Genomic DNA, 22,989 nt, shown 5'->3' on the forward strand with positions numbered 1-22,989 from the left:
TCCTAAAGCCTTATTGAGTCCACTCTATAAATGAGAAATATTGGAGAAAAGAAAAACATTTGTTGATATTCAAAAAGTATGTTAGAAAAATATCATGTTAATATTTCCAGGTCCATTTTGGGCTGTGCACATGATCTGCGTGTATAGACAGAAAATGTGCCTCCACCGTGATCCTAACAACCTTCAAGTAGTTATAATTAATAATTCTGCAGATAAGCATGCACATAACACCCTTGCTTATAGCTGAAGGAGAAATAGAGCCAACCCTGGGCTCTCAGGTTAGGGGGAAATAGAAGTCAAGTCACAATGAGGCAGAAGAAAAGTAAGTTGTGATCAGAAAGCAGGATATCGAGTTTTAAGATTTTAGAAGGGGTGATGACAAAGCTTTGGCTGTGACCAAGAAAGTGAGTGGCAGCTGCTGTCAACAAAGTAGAGGCTAAGCTACCTTCTCTCTGTTAACTAATAGATGAAGAGGGACAGTACTTGAAGTGCACAAAAGAAAAACCTTCCAGACCATAAATACCTAAGATCAGGAGTTCCAATTAATGATGCCTCCTCTCTCTAGTTCCTAATTCACAGAGAATGGTTAATAATAACAGTAACAGTCGTTTAGAACTTCCTACATGTCAGCGCTGTTCTAAGCACCTTGCACATGACTTTTGTGACAAGAGGCACTATTAGTCCCATTTCACAGATGAGGAGACAGACATGGGGTAAGCAATTTGCTTATTTATAACCCATTATTTGCTTTATTTATAACCCATTATTATAACCCAATATGGGTTATAAATGCTGGGGGAGAATTTGTAGACTGGCTTAGAGTGAGAGAATATTTTATGGAAAGTTAAGTCCAGGAGGAGGTCTGCCCATCAGGGTATACTGTACATCAGCAGGTGTTGGGCTTTGTGTGGAGACCTGGTGAGAGATGAGTCTAAAATGACACACTGGGGCCATATTGAAGACTCCTGAACAACAGTGCTCAGAGTTGGAACCTGATTTGGGAGGGAGGAAGGACGAAGAGAATGACATAATCAGCACTGTATCTTGAGATGATTAACTTTCGAACATGAACAGATTGGAGAGAGGCTGGAATGGAAGGGATTAATTAGGGTCCTTTCGGTCCTGATTATGTGACAGATAATGAGTGTATGAACAAGGGGGGGTGTTGGTTGAAGGTTAAAGAAGAGACGGGTTTGATATATGTTGCAAAAGTGAAATGTAAAGTTTTGCTAACTGGGTGGATGAAGAGTGGGGGTGGGGGTGGGGGCAGAATCTAAATAGAATCCAAGGTGTCGAGTTCAAGTCACTAACTATGGGCAGAAATTCAGAAGAGTCACTTTGTGGGGTAAGAGGGACAGCATGAGTAGATGGACTCTGAAATCTGTAATCTGCTGTGTGAGCGGGCCATCAAGGTGGGAGACCTCAGCAGGCAATTGGAAACAAATTTGGAACTTAGAAGAGTTTGAGCTTGAAATGGAGCTTTTGGTGTCATCCACACAAAGGTGCTATGATAAACCTAGGAAGCGGATGAAACCCCTGGAGGGGGAAAAGAAGCCAATAGAGAACAGATCCTTGGGAAATATTTGGGGATGAGGAAGAAGAGAAGCCAGCAAAGCAAAAAGAACAAGAGTGGTTAACAGGAATGTCTAGAAGTATGCATCACAGAACATAAGGGGATGGAAGGTTCCAGAAAAAAGCTAGGGGTGAGTGAAGATGCGTGAAGGGGTGAGTGAAGAAGGTACTGCCAGATGGTAAAGCAAAAATAAGGAAGCAGCAAAAATACTTTCCATGGCAGAACTTACAGCAGGAGGAGCTCCTAAATTTCTTCGAATCTTGTCATAAAACTGACCGGCAGGAGCAGCTCCTGGAGATGCCGTCCCTAACTCCCATGCAGTAGTTCTCGTAGAAATAAGGCAAGGGGTCATTAACAGAGGCTCTTCCTCCTCTTCCGGTGGAATGCATGAGTTTAATGCATGCATCCCAGGCCAGAGGGGGAGAGGTAGTTCTCACTATCAACAGTCTTATAAAGTAAAATAACTTCCATCAACTCTAGGGAGAAGAAGAAATTTTGCTAATGAATTTGGGCTGTAAAGTATTAGGATTTTCTTTGCATATGTACTATTAGCAGATTGTGTAATTTGTAATTATTCTATGTGCAGGAGAGGGGAGGGCATTTTTATTCCATGTATTGAAAAAGAGATGTGCGCTCAGGCGCTCAGGCCTGAATGTGACTTCACTCACTCTGTATGAGGCAAAAGCTTCCCAGAGGGGGAAAAAAAAAGTAGAAAAGCAAAAATACTGATGGTGGTTAATGAGTGACAGCAGTTTTGACTGCTGTAGGTAGGCCTGGGTAGGACAATGCCATAAAACATTCCGCAAACGATCGGCTCCATTGTCCTGTCCTCTCCTGTCCAGGGGTGGCATTGGACATAGGACATCAGAAAGGAAAAGAGGAAACGGGGAGGGGAACAAAGAGACAGAAACTGAGTGTGCCTTGGGAATATACACAGCCATCCCTCTTCTGAGGGATGGCTGGGCACCATGCATGTCCCTGTGTATCCAGAAATGGTCTCTTGGGCCCCATCATTGTCACATTGCTGCACAACCCTGGGGCACAGAGAAGAGCGTTGGAGGTTGTTAGCACATCTCCCTCCGGAGATGAGACTGGGCTTGGCACCAGCAAGAGAATACCAGAGGGAATTTGTCTCTTCTCCGTGCCTGGGTAATGACTATTCCCTGAGACCCAGGGAAGAATTAAGTTCAGTGTGGGCCTCGCACTGTATCACACACTCCATCCTGAACAGCTGGGCCGCTAGTATAATTTAAAAAGAAGGGAGAACTGGCTGTTCACCATCAATGTGTAATGTATTCATAATAAATCTCTCAATGAGGAGGTAAAAAGATTTCCCATTTCTGTACAAGCCAAAGGAAGCAGAGCATTAGGCAAGTATCCTGTGAGTCTCATTAACAGAGACAACCAATACGGAAAATCCAGGGGGATTTGCTCCACATTTCTATTAGTAATGGCAATTTTTTTTTTACCTGAAATATGCTAGTAATTTTCTCGCTTGCAAAATTAACTTTGCCTAAGGATTAATAAACATGCTTTTTCTTAATAGTTACTGAGTATCCTCCCTTTTCTAGAGGCTACATACAAATAAAACGTGGCTGGTCGCCTCCTGTTTTTCTTCTTTGCTCTATTTCTGAGAAGATTGATTTATTTTAAAGAATGTGGAAATAATGTGTATTTAAAATTAAGTCAAGGGGCGCCTGGGTGGCTCAGTGGGTTAAAGCCTCTGCCTTCGGTTCAGGTCATGATTCCAGGGTCCTGGGATCGAGCCCCGCATCGGGCTCTCTGCTCAGCGGGGAGCCTGCTTCCCTCTCTCTCTGCCTGCCTCTCTGCCTACTTGTGATCTCTGTCTGTCAAATAGATAAATAAAATCTTTTAAAAAAATAAAAATAAAAAAAATAAAATTAAGTCAAAAGAATAATTGATAACAGCCAGCTAGTAGGAATTAAAAAACTTGATTCTAAAATGGGAAGTCTTTAAGAACGGAGCTGGTGGGGCGCCTGGGTGGCTCAGTGGGTTGGGGCCTCTGCCTTCGGCTCAGGTCATGGTCCCGGGGTCCTGGGATCGAGCCCCGCGTCGGGCTCTCTGCTCAGCGGGGAGCCTGCTTCTCTTCCTCTCTCTCTCTGCCTGCCTCTCTGCCTACTTGTGATCTCTGTCAAATGACTAAATAAAATCTTTAAAAAAAAAAAAAAAAAAAAAAAAAAAAAAAAAAGAACGGAGCTGGTTGGGTCGGTAGGAGGGCAGTTTCCACCTCGTTTTACGCAGAATCCCCAGTGTCAGAGCCAGTCATAGAGCTAAGCAGGTAATAAGGGCTGACGCTACACAGAAACCAATGACCAATGAATGATATTTGTTAAAGATCATTTTCACCCTGAGTTACTACTACTGAAGTGTTTTCTCATTATAGTTAGAACTGTGTCTGTCATGGACTCCTAAACTTTATAACAATAAGATCACCTCAGTGCCTGGGAGGATAACTACCCTCTTTTCTTTCAGGCAGAGGAAAAGAACCCATATTTGACCATTTAAGGGCAGATTTGGCTTATTAAGATATGTGACCAAAAAGAAGGCCTTCTAAGTAAGTTGTGTTGAGCTCTTAAAAATGATGACCTGATTTGTCAAGAAGTCATTCCTACTGACTCAGGTTTTCACAATAGTAAAACAGTGTATGTACAATAGCATAAAAAATAGTATACATAATAGCAGTTGATTTATAAAAATCTGCCTTTCCTAGAATGTAAACGCCTGTCCCATAATTACTGAGCTAGATGCAAGGTTCTCCTCTTTGTTTCGCGGACCACACGAATAAAGCGGGTGTGCCGGCCTGGAGCCTTCTTCTGTAAGAGACACTTAGGCGACCTCCTTTGTCTTATTACGAGTATTCTGTAGCAACCATCTTTGTTTTCCCACCATTAATTTATTTCCCCAGAAGAGCGTTCCTGAAATGAAATTACTAGATCAAGTGGTATGAATATTTTAAAGTTCCTCTTTCCGAACTGGTTTCTAAGGAGTTTTCCAAAAGGGCATTTAGTAATTCACCTCATACTAGTCGTCTGTGAGACTTAGAGCCTGGTATTTCAGGCCTACCAAGCTGCTAATAAGACTACATTACTTTAATTTGTGCTTCTTTCTAGTCTAGCAAGCTTGAAAATTTTTGCAAGTATTTGCTGACATTTTTGTGTGTGTTTGTTAGTTTTTTGCCGCTTCCTGACGGGTGGGTTCATTTTTCCCAGCTCTGGTCTCACCTGGTTCCCCACCTTTGTTGCTCTCCACGCAGGCTCCCATGACTCGTTCAGCTACTGGGTGGATGAGAAGTCCCCAGTGGGGCCTGACCAAACCGCAGCCATCAAACGCCTGGCCAGGATCTCCTTGGTGAAGAAGCTCATGAAGAAGTGGTCCGTGACGCAGAACCTGACCTTCCGAGAGCAGCTGGAAGCCGGGATCCGCTACTTCGACCTGCGCGTGTCTTCCAAACCCGGGGATGCCGACCAGGAAATCTACTTCATTCATGGACTCTTTGGCATCAAGGTCTGGGACGGGCTGATGGAGATTGACTCATTTCTTACCCAGCACCCCCAGGAGATTGTCTTCCTGGATTTCAACCACTTCTACGCCATGGATGAGGCCCACCACAAGCGCCTGGTTCTCCGAATCCAGGAGGCCTTTGGAAATAAGCTGTGCTCCGCCTGCAGTGTGGAGAGCATGACACTGCGAGCCCTGTGGGAGAAGAAGTGCCAGGTGAGAGGAGACAGACCCCCTTGCAAGGGCAACAAGGCTCTTTCTGTCTTTTCAGCCGGAAAAGGCAGCTCACCCCAGGGCGCTTAGGCTAGGAGGCAAAACAGATACTCTCTGGGTCCTGGGCTCTCGGATAGCTTCAGACTCAGATATGCCCACTAGTTCCTGGGCTCCGGTGAACTGGGATTAACACATGCCAGATAGTTACGATTGATTGGGCAGCCTGTTGGAAATATCTGAGTTAGAGTGGCCTGGCCAGAACCAGCCCAGGGCAACTTTGTGAAATTGGACCCCCTGGTGATTGCCCTTTTTTTTTTTTTTTTCCCCATCTCCCCTGGAATCCTTTTTCAGGCTCCTAGTTCCCCTGAGGGATGGGGAGTCCATCCTGCCTTTAACTCACTGTCAGATAATCCCTACATTAGCTGACAAAAGCTAGCTGACATAAGCATGGAAGTGATTCATCTCAGAGCTGTTAATATTTGAAAAGGCTATTTTAACAGATTTGGGGACCTGGCTTGAGAGACTGAACGAAGAGCCCAACAAAGGGATCCAGGCCCGAGGGTTGTCCCAGGTCCCTTAAGCTTGGAAGAAACCCCAAAGGGAGGCCTTGAGGGGTATACTCAGGAAAAGGAATGTGGGCCTCAGATACATGCTGCCGGGATCCCACAGGATGAGAGCCTGGGGAGAGGGGAGCTTTGAGAAAGGTCAGCCTCTAATTTAGATGCTCTTTAACAAAAGAAAGCAAGCAAGTCCCTTTCTTTCATAGTTGTTTGCTTACTCACAGGTGCCTTAACCAACGCATCTTAAAGAGGCAGCTATTTTTGAACTTGGGGAAGACCTTTCAATTAAAAATCAATTAAAGATTATTCACTTGCAAATATTCATGGAACACCAGGTGTGTGCTGAGCACCAGTCCAGGCACTTGGGATAAATTAGTAAATAAAACAAAGATCCTTGCCTTCGTGGAGCTTTCATTCAGGTGTAAGAAAGAGATCATAGATAAATACATTACATAAAAAGCCATAATATTATTATTATTAATAATAATTATATTATATTATATTAATAATAATAATAATAATAGCCATAATAAATACATTACATAAAATGCTAGAAAGTGATATGGGCGATGAAAACAGAAAGGTAAGCATGGTTGGGAGGAACCAGAGTTCTGTAGGTTGGAGGGTTGGTATCGATTTAAATAGGTTGATCAGGGTAGATGTTCAAGAGAGTTAGTCATGTGGCTATTTGGGGAAGAGCTTTCCCTGCAGAGGAACCCTCCACTGCCTGGTTCTCTTTGGGGAGAAGCAGGGGCCATGGGGCTGGAGAGCAGAGCAGCAGAAGGGGGTCAGAGATCATGGACGATGGGGTGGGAACTCAGGCTTTCACTCTGAGCGAGGAAGGTTCTGTACAGCATGCTGTGTCCTGAATTACATTGTAACGGGGTCTGTGTAGCTGGTAGGAAGACAGCGGGGGTAGGAGGGCAGGGAAAGGAGGAGAACCAGTGAGGAGCACTAGCGGGAAAAGTGATCAGATTTGGAATCTATCAGCAGGTAGAGCCAACAGGGTTTTCCAGTGGGTGGGATTCGGGGCACAAAAGAAACGGGCTTCACGGATGACTCCCAGGCTTGGCCTGAGGAACTGGAAACCCCAGGTGGTTTTGCGTGCCTCTGAAAGGGCTAAAACCTTTGATTCCACAGAGGCTAATGAGTTAGATCTCAGGATCTATTAAAACTTACCTAAGCCACTTTGCCTCACTAAAACTTTGTAATGATGTTTGGCCAAATATTTATCACACCTCTGCTCCCAATCTGGCTAGATATCTTTTCAGACTCACAAGTCTAATTTGGAGATTTTTTTTTTTTTTCCTCAGTGGAGTCTCTCTTACAATATAAGATAATAGGAATGACAAGGTCACCTTGATAGCTAACCTTTATTGAGCCTTTCTACTGTGTTAGGTACATGGATTAGCACATTTAATCCTCTCCACAACACTATGAGATAGGCGTTTTGTTACCCTCATTTTACGGAGGAGTAAACTGAGGCATAGAGAGACTAAGCAACTTGCCCGAGAGAACATTCCTAGTGAGTGGCAAGAGCCGAGGTAGAGTCATCGGCTGTTTGCTCGCCACGGCTTCTGAGGCTATCCCAGGGCCATTCCCTCATCTTGGTGGTTTTCACAACTAGGAGCATAGATCATTATAATAAAAACCCCTTCTTTTTGTTCATGAGCCCATATTATCAGAGGGTCTCAGAGGTTTCACAGAATGATAAAGGGCTGTAGATCTGTAGAAAGGCTTTTGAATGTGGGACTCAGGTAAGGTTAAATCTCAGTATAGCTAAGTTTGTCAATCAGATATCTGTTATAAATATAGTCTTATAATTTTATGCACAGATAGTGTCCTGGATGGACTGCCATATTGCACACCAAATTGTTTGGAAGTCTGCAGGAGTAACAGGTGTCTTCAGGAATAATGATGAGTGGGGACAGCGAATTTCTAGCAGCAGAGTGATGAGCCATCCTTGCTTTTAAGTATGGACTAATCTGTGTCTTCCAACTACAGCTACTCCAAAAATTATGAAGGAAAGACTCTGTGATGACCTGTCAGAAAAAGGGAGAGTGTCATCCATTTGAATTCTAGGATCTCCCTGCTCTTCTTGCTTTCCCCAAGTTTTCTTTGCCATGTCTCTTCTTAAAAGCTAAACGGAGACCTCACAGCCATCAACGATCTACCCCCTGCTGGAGGCAAGGCCCTACTGGTGGTTAAACTTTAAATCTTCATTATGTAAAAATCTGCCTTGCATGGGAACCCCCTGATTATTTTATCACTACAGTTTCACAGCAAGAAGTGTACTACCATTCAGTCAAATTTCATTTACTACACATAACAATGACATCACAGCTCACTAATAGGTGTACATCATGGCTGTGGGTTTTGAGGTACAATGAATTAGAAGACTTAATCTATGGTTTGGCAATATTTTGAATTTTAAAGAAAAGGTAAGAGTCCATAACACTCATAAAAAAACCAATACACAGTTGCAAGGTAAAACTACCTCAGATGTACCATATAAAGAAAGGGGTTTGTGAGCAATCAGTTGAAAAATAGTACCTAGCATAGATCTCTAGTCCAGGAGCCTCCAGGAAAGGACCCATCAGAATAAGAGGAAGTCAGTCAAGGAATAATTTTCTAAAGAAAGTAGATTTCAAATCTGAGTCTCCGGAGAAGAACTGAACATAGTTGCTGAGCTGGAGGGGAGAGTATTTCAGAGAAAAAGGTAGCCGAGCAAGGCAGGTAGGCAGATGCAAAACACAGGCCCTAGGGCAGGAGTCACTGCCCCTAGAATCCCTCGGAGTAACAGTTGGTTTGCTGGGCTGAGGTCCTCGTGTAAACAGAAATCCTCCCTCTAACCCTGCGGTCAGATTGCTCGGGCGCTCGAGGAAAGGCCTAGAGCCCCTTTTGTACAGCTTGTCCTATTTGCACCTTTTCTAAGGGAGGGTAGAGAGAACAGTGGTAACACTGCTCAGGGGCCGGGCAGCTCTGAAAATGGCCCAGCAGGGAAGGATCTCACTGCCACCATCCATGTCACAGGACAGCTTACCTCCCTTTCGGAGGCAGGAGACCCCAGCCTCCCAGCTAGCCAATTATACCAGCAGCAGGAATCCTCCCAATCTCCCCGACAATCTGCTTACCACGAGCCTGCGATTAACCTCATTAACACACGTGTTTACCACAGGCATCATTAGCAGTCAGTCAGACGTTACTCAACACCATTAAAAACAACAACTATTAGCCTGTTGCGTGCACCCAGCCTGACGCACCCTCGCTCTGGGTCCACAGGAGCAGTTAGTCACCTTGGTCATGAGCTCAACACACTGGAAACCGGATACGCATTCAGAGCCCTGCTTCTCAGGTGCCTGGGGGATTATGCTCTGGGGCCAGCTATCTGACGATGGCAGTCCAAGGAGTGTAAACATTCTGGACATTCCTCCAGGAAGAGATTACTGGTGCTTGGGAGCAGGGAAAAATAGACGACTTCTAGAAACCTAAACAGCAGAGCTCTGAATTGGGACAATGAAAGTAGCAACTCCCCGTCCCTCAGCTGCCTCCCAGAAACTAATGAATGCTGTGGATCTGGCTTGCTAATTATTTTCAAAATCACCACCGGCCCTGATGTGTCCCACTGAAGACCCATCGCCTCCTAGAAGTCTGTCTTTCCTGGAATACCGCCTTCCCACCCCCTCCTGGGAAGGGTTATGTCCTCAGTCGGCTCCCCTGATTGAAGCTCAGGGTAGTCCCAGATTAGTGCAAGGTGTTGGTATCAACCCTGGGAGCGTCAATTTCATGAGCATAGGAGTCCTCCCTTGCAGACAGCACTGGCCACAGGGCCCTCCATCCGGGGCTCAGAGCCCCAAGGGGAGGGGCATGGGCAGGATTTAAGCAGTCTGTGGATTTGGATGGGGAAAATCTTCATACTTATTCCTTCTCACCTCTAACTGAAAATTCATACACCCATTGATTATGAGCACAGGCACTCAGCCACAACAGTATCGGCCCTACCCGTGATTTTGTCCCCATAGAAATCACAGGTATTTCCGTATCACATTTCAGTTATTTGAAATATCATTTTTACTCATCATTAACTCAAAATGATGGAACTTAGTAGACTTACAACAAAGTACTTTTATTTAGTGTATTATTATGAAGCATGTACACTAATTTATTACAAATTGATAATCTACTGATAGCTGTATTTTGGTCTCATTGATTTCCTTTGTAATCCTATTTTATCTTATACATTGATTTAAAATGTGATCTGAGAAAGGGTTCAGGATTTTATCATACTTCCAGAGGTGTTCATGACAAAAACAAAGCATCTTCAAGTTCAGACATCCAGAAGTGCTAAAATCTTTGCTTATTGGTTTCTCTAAATATATATATATATATATATATATACACACACACACACATACAAATCTTGAATTTCTACATGCTTATATTTGTTTGCCTTTATTCCTACAATCAGGGCAAAGCCAAGGAATTGACATTCAGCTTATTCATGAATTGTTCTCCTTTTTCTGTTTTGAATGTTTCAGGTTCTTATTTTCTATCACTGTCCCTTCTATAAGCAATACCCCTTCCTGTGGCCCGGAAAGAAGATCCCAGCACCCTGGGCGAACACCACAAGTGTGCGCAAACTCATCCTCTTCTTGGAGACCACTCTGAGTGAGCGGGCCCCACGAGGCTCCTTCCACGTCTCTCAAGCCATTCTCACCCCCAGAGTGAAGACCATCGCCCGAGGCCTGGTTGGTGGCCTCAAGAACACTCTGGTTCATAGGTAAGAACTTGCTTCTCCCCCACGAGTAAGGTTTGTTGTTGTTGTTATTTAAGGTTTTTACTTGTCACAGAGAGAGAGAGAGAGAGAGAGTGTGTTCACACAAGCAGGGGGAGCAGCAGACAGAGGGAGAGCAGGCTCCCTGCTCAGCAGGGAGCCCAACATGTGGCTAGATCCGAGCACCCTGGGATCATGACCTGAGCGAAAGGCAGATGCTTAACAAACTGAGCCAAACAGGCACCCCTGTTTTTTGTTTTTTGTTTTAATAAAACTTGTCTTGATTCCCTTCTGAATAAAGAGCAGTAAAATCATATAGTTTGAAGATTTTAGAATAATAACAAAACAAAAAACTAAAAAACTTATATTTGAAAAAGCTGTGCATAGGGGGCGGTTTGCATTAAACGTGGCCAAGGGGTTTGTAAATACTTTGTTAAAATATCTAGTGGACCATAAATACTCTCTCAACGTTGGTGCTAGGGCAAAGCACTTTAAGCCAACAGCAGTGTGTTCATTTCTGCTGTGTGATCACATCACATACTTGTCCCCCACCCTTCGCAGCTGGCCCAAGTACTCACTCATTTAAAAAGCATTAAAGGAGAATGAGGCTGTGCTAGGTGCTAGGGATTCAGAGGTGGCCTGCAAAGGTTTGTTCCTTCCGTAGGGACAGTGAGTCCTGAGAAGCAGCGTCGGGATGGTCCCTGCAGCTCCATCGTTTCAGGTCCTTCCCAGAGCAGAACGGATTCTGACTGCACCATTAGGCAGAAGGTCCAGATGTTTTGTATTAGATGATCCTTATCCCGGACAGCAGAGATGACAGGTGTCATCAAGAAAAAGCATGGCTTTTATATCTGTACATATATGTGTGTGTGCGCCTGTGGATTTGGATAAAGGGAATGTTATAAATACATTTGGAGAATGGGGCATCCTCCCAATCCAAGCTGAGGAAGCGAGTATGTTTGGGTAACAAGGATATTTACAGGACCCACTTTGGTTCCTGAGTTCCAGGTGGACAGCACCAGCGTTTAGGTAGTGAAAGATTCTTCCAAAAACGTGTCTGTGCCTGTTTGGTTCTGAGTTTGGATAGCATCACTCCAGATAGCAGGAGTTCATCAGGCAAGAGGTCAGACAGCAAGAGGAACCTGAACTTTTGTTTCCTGGTGAAAACTCCTGCTTATCTTGGCCGTAAACAAAACCAGATACCCTTACTATGTGGCTCCACTAAGTTCTGACTGAATTACTCATACTGAACTTGGAAAAGAGAATGTCATAAACCAGTGCTGTATCTCTGAAAGATCCAGAATGACAGACTTTCCTGTTTTATATGTTCATGTAATACACCATTGTCCTCGTGCGTTTGGTAAATTTGTAGACTAACATTATTCATTCATTCAACAAAAAAGATTGAGTATTTAGGAGAAGCTAGAGCTAAAGATGAAAGGGAAACAATACAGTCTTTGTCCTTGAGTCACTCAGGAAAAATAAACATGTAAATTTCTATAAAGCAATCTGAAAATAACATAATAAAGTCTGTGCAGAGAGTTGTACTGATAAGGGACAGAACGTATTTAAAAATAAGGACAAGTTATATCTGTATACTGTATTCAGAATATAAATTATCCTCCTGCAGATGATTTCATTTGATTCTTAAATTAAGGCAGCCTCCAGGTCTAGAGCACATTACTGTCCCCATTTCAAACACTCCTTTAAAAAAAGATTCTTTATTTATTTGTCAGAGAGAGAGCACAAGCAGGGGGAGCAGCAGGCAGAAGGAGAAGCAGGCTCCCCACTGAGCAGGACCCTGGGATCATGACTTGAGCTGAAGGCAGACACTAACGACTGAGCCACCGAGGTGTCCCTACTGTGCCCATTTCAGGTGGGACTCAGTAAGGCTAAGTGACCCAGACCACATAGCTGGTAAGAGTCAATAATGTGCCTGACTCTGGACTTCGGACCGTTGTGCTGCTGCCCTTTTCCATACTCCCCGCTCAGCTTGAATATAGCGCATTTCAACACTCTACTCCTTTCTGTAATTGTCCTCCTGTTCCCAGAATCTGGGCAGCTCTTCCTGGTTACAGCTGTGAACCCACAAAGTCACCGTGCTTTTCAGTCCTGTAACTTCCTAGAACTTTCATCTGGCTGCAGAGGAAGCACCAGGCTCTTTCACTTAGTGATCATATGGCGGCATGTGGCCAAAGCCAAGGAGTCCTAGCATGGCAGAGCCTTCCCTGGTGGCCAGCAGATGTCTCAAGACTGGAAAAATCCCTGCGCCTCTCCACTCTGCTGGTCTCAAGAATATTACAGGGATGCAGCAGGCATTCCCAGGTCTCCACTTCCACTGGAGGGAGAAACAAAGTCAAGAGTTCATTCCCAAGCACCAGCAGGATGTGTGGCTCTTGTTTTCTCTGGGCAATTGAACTAGCATAGGAGAGAAGCATTTCTAACACCCAAGAGCTCTGTCCTGAGGTACAGGGGGTGCTGTCAGACTGGCTCCTGAGCACTGGTTATCAGCTTAACGAAGAGGAAAAAAAGACCACATAGGTATATTTTCCTACAATTGTAGAAGTGATTTTTTTTTCCCCCCAGCAGGAAGTTAACCTAACTCTTTTTTTTTTTTTTTTTTTTTTTTTTTAAGATTTTATTCATCCATTTGACAGACAGATCACAAGTAGGCAGAGAGGCAGGCAGAGAGAGAAGGGAGGAAGCAGGCTCCCTGCTGAGCAGAGAGTCCGATGCGGGGCTCGATCCCAGGATGCTGGGATCATGACCTGAGCCGAAGGCAGAGGCTTTAACCCACTGAGCCACCCAGACGCCCCAACCTAACTCTTAAGTGAAACTTTGGACCTAAGATCTTGTTTGCTTTGATTCATCACCCTCAAACAAAGCCATGAAAAATAGAGCCATTTTATGGTAGATTTTCCCTAGATTCTTAGAAACCTTGCACTCTCACTGGAACTAAATGAAAGCAAGATTTGCCAAAGCTCAAGGACAGAGCCACCATGGAGTCATGGAAGGGGACCCAGACTGAAGTCAGAAGCCTGAGATTGAAGCCTGACCTGGTTCCTGTTATGGGCTGAATTATGTTCCCTGGAAATTCCTATGTTGAAGCCCTAGGCCCCAATATCTCAGGATGTGACTGCTGGAGATTGGGTCTTTAAAGAGGTGATTAAGTTAAAATGAGGCCATTGGGGGGTCCTAATCTAGTCTGACTGGTGTCCTTATAAAAGGAGGAAATTTGGACATAAAAAGAGACCCCAGGAGTGTGTGTGTTCAGAAAAAAGGTGATGTGAGGACACAGCAAGAAGGTGGCCATCTACAAGCCAAGGAGAGAAACCTCAGAAGAACCCAAACCTGCCAACATCTGAATCTCAGACTCCCAGTCTCAGAACTGTGAGAAAATACATTTTTGTTGTTGAAGCCACCCAGTCTGGCATTTTCTGTGGCAGCCCTAGCACACCAGTGTAGTCTCTTAACAACAGGCTGGCCTTGGACAAATTTCCTGAGCTCTCTGAGCTGTCTCTTTCCCGCCACTTAGAGGGTTAATACTACTTCACGAAACTGCAGAGTCTGAGCATCAAAATGCCTACGACAGTGACTGGCACAAAGTAGGCCTGCCATCTCTATGTGAAAGAAACCCAGAAACACGGAGGCTCAGCTTTCTTCTCACTGGGCTTCAAAGGCAAAGGGAAGTTTCTAACCAACTGCTCTGCTCATGGCACCTGGTGCTTCACAGGCCTGTTGAGCCTTCTGCCCGATCTCTCCTCGCTAAAGGCCAGGAGTTAAGAAAACAAAGCGGCTTCTCCTCACAGGGAGTTCTACATTTTCCTGTCTTTGTACGTAATCCCGGTTATTTGATCCTTGCCTTGAGGAAGGTTGATACCTGCAACCCAAAGCTGACATGGAGCTCTTTGTCACCGGAGACCACAGGAGGATGCCTTTCCCACATTGCGCTTCTCAGGCTCCGGGGATCTCCTGTGGTTTGGCTCTGGTTGGAGTCCCCTGGAGTTGCTACCAAGCCTTTAGTGCTCATTTCCCCATGATGACCAGAAGATGGCGCCAGCATTTCATCTCTAAACACGGACTAGTTTTGTTTTTCTTTTCCTTTTTCTTTTCTTTTCTTTCTTTCTTTATTATTATTATTATTTTTTTTTAAGTAAGCTCTACACCCAATGTGGGGCTTGAACTAATGACCCTGAGATCAAGGGTCACGTGCTGTACTGACTGAATCAACCAGGCGCCCCTGGCTTGTGGATTTTATATTATTATTATTATTATTATTATTATCATTATTACACATATAGTGGTGTGAAGAGGCTCAAAAATGTCAGATTCCCACTGTTTCCAACAAACGTTAGGACTGCTAAGGGTGCTTTATTTAAGTAACAGTGACAAACAATCCGCACTTTCTGCTCTTAAAAAAAAAATGGGAAAGTCTCGCTGCTTTAAAATCTGGCATATATAAAAACCAACGCCACCTTTAATGTAACATGCTTCCTAGACACAGTAGCATTTTCAGGGGAGATCAAGAACTATGGTTAAGGTCCAGTAAACACCCAAAACAAAAAACAAAAACAAAAAACCTGAGATAATCTTCTGCATCACCACCCCCAGTGTACCAGGTCACTGCCTTCTAAGGGAGACTGAACTGGGTAATGGACATTAAGGAGGGCACGTGATGTAATGAGCACTAGGTGTATAGAAGACTGATGAATCACCTAACTCCATCTCTGAAACCAATGATATATTTTATGTTAATTACTTGATTTTAAATTTAAAAAAATACCCCACCCCCCCAAAACAATGACAAATTTGGAGGCAAAAGATTTAAAATACTCTGTTGTCCAACACCATCCAAAAGATCCCTTGCTTTGCTCTTGAACAACCTAGAAAAACTGAACTCTGTTTTACATCCCCAAATAAGAGCGGTATCTCCTGGAAGTATCAGTGCCCAGAGCTTGCAACCCACACCAACTCATACTCCTGTTCCATCAGTCCCAATCCCAAAGCTACAATTCCTTTGTTAGACAAAGGGGAAAATAATCCATTTCAGGACAAAGCTATTCAAGACGAAAGGAGGGTGTGTCTTCAGTGGGAGAACTGCCGGCCTCCGGAGGACTTCCTGCTAATGTGTTTGAAGATTTTGGACTTCTCCACTTTCTTGGCTTTCTGGTAGCCGAACCCACCGCCGCCTCCTCTCTTTTTAAGCTGGCCGTCATTGCTGTTCACATTCAGATCAACAAAAGAAGGCACTTTGAAACCAAACGACAGAGCAACTTGAGACAAATTTAAGTTATTAACATTGAAGATCTGTTTCAGAGAATGGGAATCATATGCTCGAATGTAGGACTTATAGGCTTCCTGGGCTGACTTACGAAGGAAGTAGTTCTTTTCAATCAATTTTTCAAGCTGACACTGAATGTCAGAAATTTTGGACCAGGAAAACTCAAATTCACTTAATAGAACCTTGCATTGCTTCAAGTAACGAAGGAAACCCAATTCTTCAGGGCATACAATGAGCAAGGCATGCCCTCTCCTGTTGAGGCCTCTGGCTGTTCTTCCTACACGATGACTATCTTCCTTGGGGTGATCTGGAGGGTCATTCTGAACAATCCATTTGACTTCAGGAATACCCAGCCCTCTCGCTGCCACATCGGTACATAGCAATATCCCTGAATTTGCGCTGCAGAACTGGAAGAATGCGGCTCTATGCTTATTTTGCTTCTGCCTTCCGTGACTGGCCGGGCAAATCGATGTAGTTCAGCAACTCACAGTGGCATTTCATGGACTTACAGAATGAAGAGAAGACCATCAGTTTCTTCTTCCGGTTCTTCTTGAGGAATGTAAAGAGCGAGAGGAAGCTCTTTTCCGAGGGACAAACAACATAGCCCTGCTCAAGACCATCCACTGTTGCATTAGCTTCATCGTCATCAACACCAACATTCAATACAATGGCTCCTTTTTCGAAGAAATCCTCGCCTGGTCCTCAATTTTTCGAGTTTGTGTGGCAGAAAAGAGCATGGTTTGCCTGCGTGTTGGCAGAAGTTTAATAATTTGTTTTGATTCCTCTTCAAACCCAATCTTCAAGATACGATCAGCCTCGTCAATAGCCAGACACTGTAGATTTTTAGACATAAATCGTGGGGTATTCTGCATGGGGTCCAGGAGGCGGCCTGGGGTGGCCACGATGATGTTGATCTCATTACCGAATTCCTGTGCTTCCACCTATCTGTTGCTGCCGCCCATTGTCAACCCGTAGGTGTGAACATGGTGTGTCATTAGCTCCTTAAGAACACCGAAAAGTCTGCATGGCCAGTTCCCTAGTAGGGGAGAGGATAAGAACTCCAGTTCCATTCCTAGGCATGAACTTCAACTTGACAATGAGTTCGAGGGCAGGGATGAGAAATGCCAGCGTTTTGCCATTGCCTGTTTTTGCGGCCACTAGAGGGTCCCTGCCTTCCAGAAGTGCGACACTTCTATGCTGAATTTCAGTCATGTTTGTAAAACCCATTTCTTTTATTGCCCTCAGAGTGTTCTCATTGACAGGATCGGTAAGAGAAGCAAAGGAAGTATCCTCAGAAGCTCCTGTCAGTCCTAGGGGTAGGCTGGGCACTTCGCTGTCCTCTTCCTGATCATCCGGCTTCTCCACCCTGTTTTCTGTCTCTTCAGGAGCTTGGGTCCCTTCTTCAGAGTCCCCTTTGTCTTCAGTTTTCACTTTTTTGGTATCAGGCCCGGCATCATCCACCATTTTTCTCTTTTTCTTCTTCTTTTTTGGTTCTGAATTGGGAAGCTGTTTGGTGCCTCTCCATTGATTACTATGATAGATTTCTTTCTTCTTCTTCTTCTTCTTCTTTTTTTTTTTAACTTGTACGGTTTCCACCGTTTCTTTAGTTCTCTCTCCATTCAGGGCTTCTGACAAGCCCCCCCCCCCCCGCCCCAGACCGTTTCAGGGATTTTTTAACCTTCCCACCTCCCACTGTTTTGTTTCTTCAGACATATCTCCATTTTGCGTTTATGATAAGCTCCCATCCTTGGCTCCCTGGAGTTTAAGTTCTGCTGGCGCAATCTGAGGTTGCGTTTCTCGATCTTCTTGCTCAGGAGTCTCATGGGTAGATGGGGCAGGTTGTTGGTGAAGCATCTCCACTGCGGTGCCACAGCTCGGCTACCGGCTTGATGTTCCTTCCTCTTGGGGCACCCGGGTGGCAAAGTCGGGTGAGTGGCTTGACTTGGTTTCCACTCACGTTGTCATCTCAGGGTTGTGATCTCGGGGTCAGGGGATAGAGCCCTGAGTCGGACTCTGTGCGAGCTCGCAGTCTGCCTGAGATTCTCTCTGCCCCCCAGTCTCTGTCTGTGTGCGCACGTCTTTCTCTCTAAAATATATAAATAAATCTTTAAAAAAGAAAAGAAAAGAAAAAGAAGTCTTGAATGGGTCAGGCTCAGGACTACAGTGGCCTTCCTGTGGGCCACTGTGTATCCTAGGTCTCTATCGCCAAAGGAAGACTGTACCTGTGGCAGCTCACCCTTGGCAAAATATCTCCACCCTACACTCTACCATGTATGATTTATCCTCTCATGCCAAACACTCACCTAGTTCTTACTATATCCCAGGCAAAGTTCTAAGTACTTCACATGTATTACCTTATTTAATCCCCCTCCCACCAAATCTACATGAGATAAGTAGTAGTAGTATCCCCATTTTACAGGGGGAGAGACTGAGGCATGAAGAAATTGAAGAAGTTAAGGTGGTGATTAATTGAGGTGATTAAATCTTCAGGAGACCCAGTTAAAAATGGACCTACTCCTGTGATGGCAGCTTATTAAATCCTAATTAACCTACTAACATAAAAATGCAAATTGGTTTATGAAATGTATTTTCTAGCCCATGGCCAGTTCTCGAGTCCACTGAGTGAGGGAAGTGACCCAGGACTGATCATTGTCGTCGTGAGAAGAGAAAAAGAAATGCTAGCAAGGTCTTGACAGGGTCATTTAGGAGGAGACTGAGAGGTCAGGATGTATGCTTAAAGGGAGGGCAGCTTGGAAAGAGAAGATGACAACCAAGGAGAGCATCACCAGAGGAAGAGAAAGGAGCCCCTTAAGATAAAAGTGTTTTTAATTTTGGCCTAGAGCAAATCCTTCCTGAAAATTCTCCAGTCCCAGGATGGCTGGTTGGCTCAGTTGGTTAAGCATCTGCCTTTGACTCAGGTCATGATCCTAGGGTCCTGGGATCAAGCCCCACATCAGGTTCCCTTTTCAGCAGAGAGCCTATTTCTCCCTCTCCCTCTAAACCTCCCTCTCCACCGCCACTCTTGCTCGCTCTTACTCTCTCATAAATGAATAAAAGAAATCTTAAAAAAAAAAAAAAAAAAAAAAACTCTAGTTCCTTAACCAAAACATAAACCATGAGTTGTGTCTTCCTTAAAGTCTCCTCAGATGCCAGACTATGGTGTACATTTCACTGTGCCCTCCTCTCTGCCTTCCATGGTATTTACATTTCCTGCTAATACAGAAGGTATCACATTAAATTGTTGTCATTTGTTGATGTCACTAAATTATGAGCTGCTTCGGATGAAACATTCTGGCTATCACATAGAAAATCCTTGAATTGTAAAATGTGACCAACCAACTGTATTTGTGAGACCACTGAGTTAGCACTGGTCCATTAAGAAACCACTCACACTTCTGAAATAACTGTATATCCATATGGGAGAAGTGAACCCCAACCCCTACTTCATACCATGTATAAAAATTAGCTTGAGATGGATTTGGGATTTAACAGGAAAGTGAAAGCCACAAAGCTTATAGAAGAAAACAGGAAAATATTTTTGTGACTTGGGACTGGGAAAAGTTTCCTAAATAGGTCACAGAAATTAAGAAAGAAAAACATTTAAGGAATTGAGCTCGCCAAAATAGGCCATTAAGAAAATTAGTAGACAAGCTATAGGCAAGGATAAAATATCAAAAAGCATATCCGAGAAAAGACTAGTATCTGGAATATATAAATAACTTTTACAACTTAACAATTAAAAGAAAAAGAAAAAAAGAAAAGAATGGGTGAAAGAATTGAGTAGGTACTTCCCAAAGTAGACATACAAATGGCCAAACATTACAAACATTACAAACGACTCAGGCTTATTAGTTATTAGAAGAATGCAAATTAAAACGCTCTTAGATATCTTTACATACCCGTGAGAATGGCTAAAATTAAACAGACTAATCATGCCAAATTTTGCTCTGAAGCAATTTTGCTCTGAAGCAAAGTTGAATATTCCATTCAACTTTGTTGAATGGAATATTTAATGGAACAGCCTCTTTGGGAAGAGATCTGGAAGTTTCTTTAAAAAACTAAATGTAAACCTATCATGTAATAAAGCAATTCCAGTCCTTGGTATTTATCCAAAAGAAATGAAAATAAATATTCACAAAAAGACTGAGATAAGAATGCCCTTAAGAGTTTTAGCCATAATATCCAAAAATTAGTAACATCCCATTACTCACGAGTGAGAAAATGGGTAAACAAACTACAGTAATTCATGCAGTGAGATAGTGCAGTGATTCAGATGAAGAACAAGCTATTGATGGGTGCAGCCACGTGGATGGATTCCAAAACCATAATGCCGAGTGAAAGAGCGTCACACAAAAGAAGATATATCACCTGAACTTACATGAAATTCTAGAACAGGCAAATTTAATCAATGGTAGAAAAATAAATTAGAATAATTGTTGCCCCTGGGAGGATGTGGGCCAGGATTGATGAGGAAGGAACATGCAGGAACTTTCTGGTGTGCTGGTGATGTTCTGTACCTCGACATGGGTGTGCTTTACATGTATACATCTGTCACAACTCGCACATACCTCAATATTATCAAAGCCATCTATGAAAAACCCACGGCAAATATCATTCATATCAGGAGAAAAACTGAAAGAAAAACTGAAAGCTTTTCCACTAAGGTCAGGAACATGGCAGGGATGTCCATTATCACCACTGCTATTCAACATAGTACTAGAAGTCCTAGCCTCAGCAATCAGACAACAAAAAGAAATTAAAGGCATCCAAATCGGCAAAGAAGAAGTCAAACTCTCACTCTTTGCAGATGATATGATACTATATGTGGAAAACCCAAAAGACTCCCCTCCAAATCTGCTAGAACTTGTACAGGAATTCAGTAAAGTGTCAGGATATAAAATCAATGCACAGAAATCAGTGGCATTTCTCTACACCAACAACAAGACAGAAGAAAGAGAAATTAAGGAATCAATCCCATTTACAATTGCACCCAAAACTGTGAGATACCTAGGAAAAAACCTAGCCAAAGAGGCAAAGAATCTATACTCAGAAAACTATAAAGTACTCATGAAAGAAATTGAGGAAGACACAAAGAGATGGGAAAATGTTCCATGCTTCTGGATTGGAAGAACAAATATTGTGAAAATGTCTATGCTACCTAAAGCAATCTACACATTTAATGCAATCCCTATCAAAATCCCATCCTTTTTTTTTTTCAAAGAAATGGAACAAATAATCCTAAAATTTATATGGAACCAAAAAAGACCTTGAATAGCCAGAGGAATATTGAAAAAGAAAGCCAAAGTTGGTGGCATCACAATTCCGGACTTCAAGCTCTAGTACAAAGCTGTCATCATCAAGACAGCATGGTACTGGTACAAAAACAGACACATAGATCAATGGAACAGAATAGAGAGCCCAGAAATAGACCCTCAACTCTATAGTCAACCAATCTTTGCCAAAGCAGGAAAGAATGTCCAGTGAAAAGAAGACAGCCTCAGGGCACCTGGGTGGCTCAGTGGGTTAAAGCCTCTGCCTTAAGCTCAGGTCATGATCCCAGGGTTCTGGGATCGAGCCCTGCATCGAGCTGTCTGCTTGGTGGGGAGCCTGCTTCCCCCTTTCTCTCTGTCTGCCTCTCTGCCTACTTGTAATCTCTGTCAAATAAAATCTTAAAAAGACACACATTTAAAAAAAAAAAAAAAAGAAGACAGCCTCTTCAACAAATGGTGTTGGGAAAATTGGACATCCACATCCAGAAAAATGAAACTGGACCATTTCCTTATACCACACACGAAAATAGACTCAAAATGGATGAAGGACCTCAATGTGAGAAAGGAATCCATCAAAATCCTTGAGGAGAACACAGGCAGCAACCTCTTCGACCTCAGCCGCAGCAACTTCTTCCTAGAAACATCGCCAAAGGCAAGGGAAGCAAGAGCAAAAATGAACTATTGGGACTTGGTCAAGATCAAAAGCTTTTGCACAGCAAAGGAAACAGTTAACAAAACCAAAAGACAACTGACAGAATGAGAGAAGATATTTGCAAACTGCATATCAGATAAAGGGCTAGTGTCCAAAATCTATAAAGAACTTAGCAAACTCAATACCCAAAGAACAAATAATCCAATCAAGAAATGGGCAGAGGACATGAACAGACATTTCTGCAAAGAAGACATCCAAATGGCCAACAGATACATGAAAAAATGCTCCACATCACTCGGCATCAGGGAAGTACAAATCAAAACCACAATGAGATACCACCTCACACCAGTCAGAATGGCTAAAAACATTTGTCACAACTCAACTAGTGCATGCTGAAGAGTTGTCCATTTTATTGGATACAAGTTATGTCAAAAGAAAAAACAAATATTGAGTCTTTTTTAATGATATGCGTACTGGGGGTATTTGGGGCATGTGTATAGATCGTTGCAGTTGGAATTTGCCAAAAATATAAGATGTCTTGATGGAAGGGTAGAGTGACGGGGTGGATGGACAGTTATCTGGCAGGCACGTACTATAAAATGTTAGTGGTAGAAGCTAAGTGGTGCACGCCCTTACTATAAATTTCTTTCAGTGTTGCAATATGTTTGAAAATTTTCGTGATTAAAAAAAAATTAGAGAACCGACCAAGAATTAGGATCTTGATCTTAGTCTTTCAAGGTCCTCCTGACATAGTTATCTCTTCGGTGCTTAAGGCAGATAATCTCCTCTTCCAGCACAGAAACCCTGCGAATACAGTTCTCTGTTGGAACTGCATTCATCCCTGAATGAGTTCTAAAGCTTCAGTGTATGAACTGCAGGGGACTCGTGCTTTTATTGACATACTTTTGTTACATGAATGGAAATTCATTGTTTCTATTTCTGGAAGAGTCCTTTCAACTCTACTCTCTTGTTCTGTCTCCCATTTAGGAATCTTCCTGCCATCCTGGACTGGGTGAAAACTCAGAAGCCGGGAGCCACGGGTGTCAACATCATCACATCTGACTTCGTGGACCTGGTGGACTTCGCCACAACTGTCATTGAATTGAATGACCTCCTCCAGGAGGACAGAGCTCTGGCTAAATGCTGA

General features: G+C 43.4%; 1 protein-coding gene and 1 pseudogene across 2 annotated transcripts in view; one reads left to right on the forward strand and one right to left on the reverse strand.

Annotated features, from left to right (window-relative positions):
• Positions 1–22,989, forward strand: part of PLCXD2 (phosphatidylinositol specific phospholipase C X domain containing 2) — a gene marked incomplete at both ends in the record, with an annotated part of 48,734 nt that extends 25,745 nt beyond the window's left edge. The window contains 3 exons of the mRNA XM_080821286.1: positions 4,848–5,308; positions 10,404–10,645; positions 22,830–22,989. Coding sequence (XP_080677412.1) covers positions 4,848–5,308; positions 10,404–10,645; positions 22,830–22,989 — 863 coding nt within the window. The remainder of the gene's footprint in view (positions 1–4,847; positions 5,309–10,403; positions 10,646–22,829) is intronic.
• LOC308350531 (ATP-dependent RNA helicase DDX18-like) lies at positions 15,725–20,539 on the reverse strand (annotated as a pseudogene). Its single transcript has 2 exons — positions 20,489–20,539; positions 15,725–17,821 (listed from the first exon to the last, which is right to left on the reverse strand). The product of its transcript is annotated as an ATP-dependent RNA helicase DDX18-like (transcript).

Source organism: Martes martes (assembly GCF_963455335.1).
Source record: "Martes martes genome assembly, chromosome: 1".
Classification (NCBI taxonomy): domain Eukaryota; kingdom Metazoa; phylum Chordata; class Mammalia; order Carnivora; family Mustelidae; genus Martes; species Martes martes.